This window comes from Stegastes partitus, unplaced genomic scaffold (genome assembly GCF_000690725.1).
Source record: "Stegastes partitus isolate 25-593 unplaced genomic scaffold, Stegastes_partitus-1.0.2 Scaffold1005, whole genome shotgun sequence".
NCBI classification, from domain to species: Eukaryota; Metazoa; Chordata; class Actinopteri; family Pomacentridae; genus Stegastes; species Stegastes partitus.
Genome location: NW_007578736.1, coordinates 133057 through 141744, shown reverse-complemented (window position 1 = coordinate 141744; position 8688 = coordinate 133057). Strand labels below are relative to the sequence as shown.

General features: G+C 45.4%; 1 protein-coding gene across 1 annotated transcript; it reads right to left on the bottom strand.

Annotated features, from left to right (window-relative positions):
• Window positions 1-870: 870 nt before the first annotated feature.
• qrfprb (pyroglutamylated RFamide peptide receptor b) lies at window positions 871-8246 on the bottom strand. Its single transcript, XM_008294887.1, has 6 exons — window positions 7946-8246; window positions 6032-6190; window positions 4285-4346; window positions 2777-3012; window positions 1352-1449; window positions 871-1268 (listed from the first exon to the last, which is right to left on the bottom strand). The coding sequence occupies exons 1-6, from the start codon at window positions 8244-8246 to the stop codon at window positions 871-873; spliced, it is 1254 nt and encodes a 417-aa protein (XP_008293109.1).
• Between the last annotated feature and the right edge of the window lie 442 nt (window positions 8247-8688).

Genomic DNA, 8688 nt, shown 5'->3' with positions numbered 1-8688 from the left:
GTCCAAAACTGTGAGAAAAAGATGCTTTCTGTGTTGCCTGTTGTCTTTGTTCTGACTGACACACAAGCTGCTGGTGGGAGATCAGTACTGAACCATGCATGTAACCCACTGAAGGCCCGTTTGAACTGTGTGATATTTCCAAACAGTTTCCACTTTGAAAGAACACCATGCTGGCAGTTTGAGCTCATTTAGGATGATGCTGAACACCCTCTCATGCATCATTAAATGCTCACTGATAGCCCTTCACACGACATGGAGCACCTTCTGTTCTGGTTCCCCACTTCATTTTGAGCCACTGGGTTCAGAACCTGGACAGTTCCCAGCTTTAATCCTTGACCTGAAATGCCACAACATGAGCGGGACTGTCATACCCTGTTGATTTGAAAGAAAGAAAGTGCAGCACCCCCCTGTTGTTGTTGAGGCATTCTTGATTCACTTATTCAAACCCAAGATCCAAGAATCCTGAATGAAACCAGTTCAAGAACCAGAGCTAATGTGGTAGAAAATGTGTATGAGAGCGTTTACTTCTTCGTGGTCGGTGGGCGATTTGAGGAGATGATGAAAAGAAAATTACCAGGATGCATTCTCCTTGTTAACCTGCCAGCAGAGCGTCCCCGCTGTCAGAAAATAATAAATCATCTGTGGTTCCTGAATGCTCCCAGTTCTAGTAGTAAAACGGCCTCCTGCTGTACTCCAGACCAGAACTAAACTTCCAGCTCCGCCACTGTAGAGACACAAGAATGTAGTCGTGCTGTTGGACTTTTGATCCACTGAACCGCATCCGACGCACTCGCAGCTGCCAGCGAATGACGGCGAACAGGAGGGTCGAGGCTAACAGTCGAAACACCTGAAGTTTGAGCCACTGAGCCCTCATTTGACTTGAGAGGAGCTGTTTGCCGGCAGCTCCGTCTGGATGGTGGAGATTTTCTCTCCGATCATTTCCAGCGAGCGCTCCCCTTGCGATGACGTCGAAGGGCCTTTCTCCGCCGAGTGCGGCTCCATGCTGCTGCCGTCGTCCGGTTTGATGAAGGCCTCTCTGCTTTGGGGTTTGATGAACTGCACGCTCAGTCTGGGCGCCACCACGGCGTCCACCTGCTGGTTGGGCTTCCGGACGCAGTGGGAGAGGGTGGACACGCAGCTCTTCTTGAAGTTCTCGTTCATGAAGGCGTAGACGATGGGGTTGTTGAAGCTGTTGAAGAACCCGATGGCCTGAACGATGGCGACGATCATGTTGAGCGTGACTCCGTCGTATTTCTTCTCCAGGTCATCTAGACGTACAGACAGAGAGATGGAGGAGTCAAACTGATGCATGATGGGAGGCTTGAGGCTCTATGGACCTTACAGTACTTACAGTACTCAAACAGCATGTGGACTGTGTGGAACGGTGCCCAGCAAATGGTGAAGAGCAGCACGATGGTGATCATCATTTTGACGGCTCTCTTCTTTTTCCTGCAGAAGGTTAAAGCAAAAATCATCTAAACGAGATGAAAGTCTTTCCTGTCATAGCCTGAAAGTAACAAGGGCAGCTGATGACATTAATGAAGGTGTTGGTTTTTTTTCCTATTGACGTGTGAAAGTGAGCTGCAGCAGAGAGTCGAGGCGAAACAAATCACAACCCTGACACTGAAAAGGACTCCTTTTTTTGTACAAACAGTTTAAATCAAGCAGTTTTTCTGTTTCCCAAGTGAAAAAGGTTAGTCATGGCTGAGGTCTGTCACTAACTGAATAAAATTTAAATCGAACTTCTCTGCTGACAGATTCCAACAAGGACACCAATCAGACATCACTCCATATGTGCTTCATAAAATTCCACTTTGCACTTGTGTAGGTTCCATTTAGAATCATCAGCAGCTTCAAACAGGTATTTAATGTCAGCTTGAATCAACTTTTATTCTCTACCTGCCGTCTATAGTCATCGTTGTGGGATAGCAAGATAGAGCTATGTAAGATCATCAGTCTTAACACTGACAACAACTCGAAGCTCTTCTGAACTGGACTGAACTGCAGGCAGTGTAGAGTCGATGGGGATACGTATGGAAACCAATAAAAATACAAGAAATAAAATATCTACAGCACGTAGGAACCGTTTTTTTCCTTTTTTTCCTCCAGTACCGGCTGCTACAGGATGTGAGTGACTCTCTCCATTTGTCAAACATAGATGCTTTTTGACTTTAAAGCACAACTTTTTGCTTCACTGTTGAGTGAAATCATCTGTAGCCTCTCTGTAAACTTGACCTGACCAACCAGTAGGAGTCCAGCATAACAGCAAGGACCTCAGAGCCCGTCCTTGGCTTCCCACCTGCAACCAAAGCCCATTTCCCTAACAGGGATGCCAACCTACGGAGCCCCTAAAGGGACATGTCAGAGAAAAAAAATATCTCAAGTTGCAGCCGGCTGCACGTAAAGATCGATGTGATTCATAAAGAACGGAGGACGTCGCATTTTGGGGAAAAAATCGTTTTTAGCCGGTTGTAGGTTGTGGTCTGTACGACAGCGTTTGGAAAGAGGTGCCGTTTGATTTAAAACAGCAATCTGCTTTGGAGTTATTGAGGCTGGAAGTTCGAATTCTTGAATCTTGTTCCAACTTTACTGAACTCTTGTTCCAAAGAGAAACGTATCCTAAAACCTCTGCGTACGGGATACTTCAGGGTTTTTTTCTCCAACATGTCCCTTCAGGGGCTCCGTACCAACCAAAATAAAAATAAATTCTACCTGCTGAGAGACGTGATGATCAGATAAAACCTTTTTGTGTGGTCACCCCAGGCGCCTCACCTACCTTGAGATCTTGTTGATCTCCCTGTGGTTCATGGTGTTGAGGACTGAGGTGTCGCCGACCCGCTTGCGGATCCACAGCTCGATGCCGATGCGCGTGTAGAGGAACAGCATGGCGGCCAGAGGCAGCAGGAAAAGGGCCACCATGATGAAGGTGGTGTAAACCTGCCGGTGGGTGACAGACGTCCAGCTCTCCTGGCAGCACACGTGGTAGTGATCATACAGGAAGTCGTACTTCACCTGAGAGAGGGAGAACAACCCAGACAGACGGCGGGTTCTGACTGACATACTCGCTTGAGGCTTTGTGACACATTTGATGTATAGTTTGTTTGTTTTTCTCAACATTTTGTCCCCTTTTGATTTGATTTTCGAGCGCCCATGGAGGCTCAGACGTGTGCTGCATCCTCCAACCAGCCAATAGGAGTTTCTGAAGCAGCTCAACAAAGCTCCCATTGCAGAGATGCTTGAAGCGGGTTTCTTTGATTAAAAGCTGTTTGAAGGCTTCAATGCACACATCAGTGTGTGAATATAACCTCCATGACTGTGTACTCGCTGACTTCTATAGGCAAGAGTGTGTCTGTGAATTTCAATGTGACTGTACAATAGTCACTTTGTCTGATATTAAATCACATCTCACCGCCAAGAATCCTCAGAACAGGCCGTCTAGTACCGCTGTGGAGAAGATAAACGTCGTATGCTTGTGTTTTATTTCTGTCTTCTCAAATTTCAGCAGCAGTTAAGAACTTTCAGAGCAGAGTCACCAAACATCAGTGACTCATTGCTGTAAGGCTGGTATTTACGCTCCAATTTGCAGTTTCGATTACACGGAAGTAAAAGTGTAAAAGTATTTTCCTGAGTTTATCAAATGAGTCGTACGCCTGCTGACAGACATTTATTGTGTTTCAAACTCGTGTCCTACAGTCGTAGAGCTCACTGAATATGAGGACATATTTTTCAGGTGGAAATTTCAGAGAACAGTTGTTTGCTTCCTATTTCAGACCGTAACTCTTCAACTGGATGCTGAGGTGCTTTTTAATCTGCAGCATCAGAAACTTTTCTCGGACACTTTCTAGGTTTTGCTCCACCGACGCTGGCTCCCCTCCTGAGCTCTGGCGATTAATCAATGCTAGTTGACGCAAAGCGCATCGCTAACAGTGTACCAGAGCAGGAACGTTGCCAGATTTAAAACTCCGACACCCCGCAGAGGCATTGACCCGCTGCTGTTAGCTTCAGGCTTGAACGTTCAGTTAGTGCCTATTTGAACCTCCTCCGTGGGGCACAGTGGGACCTCTGTCAGGAATGTGAACGCCTTTGAAGAAATTTCCATTTTCTTATGTGCAAGATAGAGTTATGTAAGATCATCAGGCTTAATATCGACAACAATTCGAAGCTCTTCTGAGATGAATTCAGCTTTTGACACTCACTCGTATCAAGGGTGTGATTTTGCTGTGCAGTCACAGCTGAAAGAAACCATAGAAAGCAATTCTGTCATTGCATCTGAAGGGCACTTACCTTTAGCTGCTGCACAAATAGCATCGGCGAACCCACTATCACCGAGGCGATCCATACAAGCCCTGCAGACACGAGGCAGACAGGTTTGTAATATGGTCAGATACAATCTGCAGATACAACTCCTGGTTCCAAAGACCGACTACACAGGATATACAATTTGATAAATGCACCGGCTGCCAAGGACCTTCAAGGAGAGCAACCTCTGTGTGATTAATACCAAACCGGAGACGCAGCAGCTACAAAATTAAATTCCTTTCTTGTATAATGAACTAGCTGTCAATCACGTGCAGCCTTGAAAATTCTCCTCCATATTTCTTTGTTCTTAACTCCAACAGTGAAAATCCAAAAACAATCTGATTTCCTGCAGCAGGCTGCACAAACTTAATGTAATGTCACTGTTTAGTTTTTGTACACGAGACACAGAGTTCAATAACTTACAGATAGTGGAAGTTTTCATCATTTCAGATATGAAAGCACTGTGTTTAACAGCATAAGTTTATATTCTCTGGTGAACGTTCTCACTCTAACTAGATGATAAACACAATACACTATCTACACAGTTTTTCCCACATGAGCGCTCTGGGAACGCTGAAATGTCCTAATTCATGAGATGTCACAAATATTTACCTTTTTTTTTTTCTCAGAATGACACTGATGGCAATATATGAGATATGATCGCTGCCTTATGCCAGCAAACCTGATAAAGCTTCATGAAATGCCGCCTGGATAACCTTTATTTACTCATTTCTCTTTGCACATCAGCCGACACACACGCACAGAAACCGCCACCTTCTACTGATGTTGATTGATATCAGCACTTGAGATGCATAATTTACATGTTTTATTGTGCACCGGTAAGAATGCAAATGCGCTTTATGTTTACTTGCAGGGAAGATTGAAAAAATCTATCCTCTATTGGGCGGATCTGGGTCCCGTCATCCATCGGTAAACAAAACAATATGGTCTTAGTGGATTTGCAGTTTTGCACACGATCAACACAAGTGAACGTGGTGAGAATCTAGCAGGTGACTACGGTGCTTGTGAAGAAACTGCAGCAGAGAAAGCAGAAGGATTACCTTCACCTCACATCACTGGCATTTGTTGTTGCGTGTTACTGGCCTAATTAATAGACAAACATGGTGTCTGCATTCTTTGAAGAATTAAAGCCGTCTCACTCAAACGTGCACAGAGACGTTTTCTGGTACCTTATACTTGCACGGCTTTTTGTCATCTTCACCGCTCTGTTTCAGAACATCAGAAGGTTGCCATGAGTAACCAGAGGTTGCAGAGGCTTTATGAGCAGCTGACACAGACTGACCGATCTGGTCTGCTCATAAGGCAAGCAGAGGCTATCTAGCTGCATGAAAGGAAAAGCATGCAAACATGTTTTCTGTCTAAATCCATGTTGGTGTGAAACAAACAGCAATGCATCAGGTGCATGTTTGTTTCCATGTTTTTGTTGAATGCGTTTTACCAGGAAACACCCACAGAAACATTTGCATGCGTCTTTGTCGAAGGATTATTCTTGCAGTAATTGAATCTTGTAGAAATGCAGCGTTCATCCTGAGTGGTAGACACCCACAGAAGGAACAAAGTGGCCAATGTGCACAAGTGAATTCGCTCCATGCTCGTACACCAGAGGCTGAACCGGTGCTTATTTACTGTTCATCAGCCTTTTTTTCATTCACAAAACAGAGGTTGCTCTCCTAAAGGCATAATAAGCCACACTTCTGCAAACACACAATACCGAGCATCTTGAACGCTCTCTGGGACGAGTACTGCCGCCTCATTCTCAGCGGGAACACAATGCCCTGGTATCTCTCGATGGCTATGCAGGTCATTGTGAGGATGCCTGTCACTATGGCTGTGGTCTGCACAAAGGGAACCGTCTTGCAAACCAGAACTCCTGCAGGAAGATCAAAACAGCACAGGGATTAGAAGCAGTGGGGTACCGAGAAACAGAACAAAACATGCATTTCTGTTAACACTTCACTCTTGTTAGTGGGTCAAAGGATGGAATCAGGCACGACCTCTTCCTCGCCCTTTAGTCTTCCTGTGGGGACTTTCACTGAAACCACAATCGAGGCTGATTACACAACACGGCCATCGCGCATATTTCACACGTAATGAAGCCCACGAGCCGAGCCCAGCGTGCTGCTCTCTGGACTAATTGTGACCACCTTTCAGTGGAGGCACATGCTTTGAGCTCGCTGTGATCTCGCTGTGATACACTGAATGCCTGCTGCTGCTGGTCACAGTGATTAGAACCACTAAGCAGACGTGCAGCAGTTTGTTCACATAAGGCTGAAAAAAAAACCTCTCACTTGCTGCTGACAGAAGACGGAGCACGCTGTCAGGTGTTGACACAGTAACCGAAAACCCGTCAAATGTGAGGAGATCTAATAGTATGCAATAGGAACAGCTTGTTATACGACGAGGTGGCGGAACCTCTAACTGGAGGATAGACGCTCCAGTTAGAATAACTGGAGGAAAAAACCCTGAACCAGTGCTCTGACTGAGGGGTTTTGCAGGAGTATTGCATTAGGTTAGAATTAGAATTCCCATTTTTAGGGAGATTATTGGACTCTTGCAACTTATTTTTGAACTAAAATATAGATTTGCATGTTTTTTCCATGCAGGTCTCTCCTATAGTGGAATAAATCTGTTCCTACTGTCATGATTTATGTATGCTACAGAATTCAGCTTCCATCTACAACTCACCACTCTTACTTTGAAAAGAACATTTTTAAAAAAAACAAAACTGTGAACTTTCAGTGTGACATTAGCTTCCTGCCTGTCTGTGCTCATTCTGAGCTGATGCTGATCATTTGTTTTGCAGTTTTCACCATAAAGTGTTCATATTATTGTGTCCACTTTCTGCAAAGTTCAATACGAGCGTCGCAGCTCTCCTCACGGTCCCACATCTTCTGTTATATGAAGAGAAGCTGCCTTTATCTGTCGTTGTGACAGAGTTGTCCTCTGTGCAGCGACGTCGGCTGGTTTCATTGTTTTTCTTTAAATAGACCGTTCACATCACTGAGCTCCTCAAATTCCTCATAGTTGAGGGAAAATATGATGTCAGGTAGGAGCCAGCAGCACCTCAACACCTCCCTCCAGCTTTCTGACTCAAAGTGGGCTTTTTTTTTTTTTTTTAACCTTTCCACAGTTTAGCCTGAAGGAGACACCAGGGCTCATGTGTCATTTAGAAGCATCAGCTCCTGCTGAGGCACTCTGGGCTTTCTTTAAAAGTTCATTCCTGGAAGGGATCTATAGGCTGTTTGCTTGCTGGCTGAGATCATTTGTGCTGTTTGCTTTTGGCTCATGACTGGACTGTGAGTGGCTGCTTGTCATTGTGCTTCAGTTTACTCATTGCAAGCAGCAGACTTCTTCCTAATGCATGCAGCATTATTAAGCACCTTCTAAATCTCAGTGCACTCCGTTGACTTGATGCATGTGACTGTTTAATGTAATGCAAACAGATATTAAGGCGATCTTTTTTTTTTTTTCTCCACAGTAAGTCAGATTTCTCATCGTACATGTGAGACTCAGTCACACCGCAGCAGCAGCTTTTGCATTCATTTGCATTATTCTGATCATTTTTCCTCCTTTTGTGACGTGGTTTAAAAACAATAATAATAAAAAAAAGTGGGTCGAAACTCACCCCCGAACCACTCGGACGAGATGTTCTGCAGCAGCGTGAACGGGATGCAGAAGAAAGTGATGAGCAGGTCGCTGACGGCCAGCGAGCAGATGAAGATGTCCGTCGCCGTCTGGATCGCGCGCTTCTTCACTACTATGTAGATGACCAGACTGTTCCCAGCCAGAGCCAGGACGAAGATCACCACGTACATGATCACGAAGGTGGTCTTGGCGCTGTAGGGCAGCTCGGGGATGTAGACGAGCGGCTGGATGTTGTAGGTGTTGATGAACTCCTGGCGACTCAAGTTGTAGAACTGGAGCATCTCCTGCAGCACTTCTGGAGTTATTTTGGTGGATCCCTGCCCAGAGTCGGTGGAAGCTGCCGCTGCCATGGCTTCAATCCCGAGAGGAACTTATTTGAAAGAAAAAGGAAAAAACAAACCACTGAGGGTTCAGTGATGAAATCTTCTGTTGAAGCTGCAGCAGCATCTGGATGCTGCGCTGCTTCCTTCACCCTGTAAAAACCTGATGCTGCTGCTGGAGCTGTTGCTCCCCCCCCACCCCCCAGTGTGTATGTGTGTGTGTGTGTGCGTGTGTGTGTGTGTGTGTGTGTGTGTGTGTGTCTCTCTCTCTCTCTCTCTCTCTCTCTCGCTGACTGGAGGCAGGCTGACAGACCGATGATGGATCTGCTGATGAATTTGGTTTCATTGCAGATTTTAGTCACATGTATGAATATTTGCTCCTTTCTGGGCCGATGTCACAAAA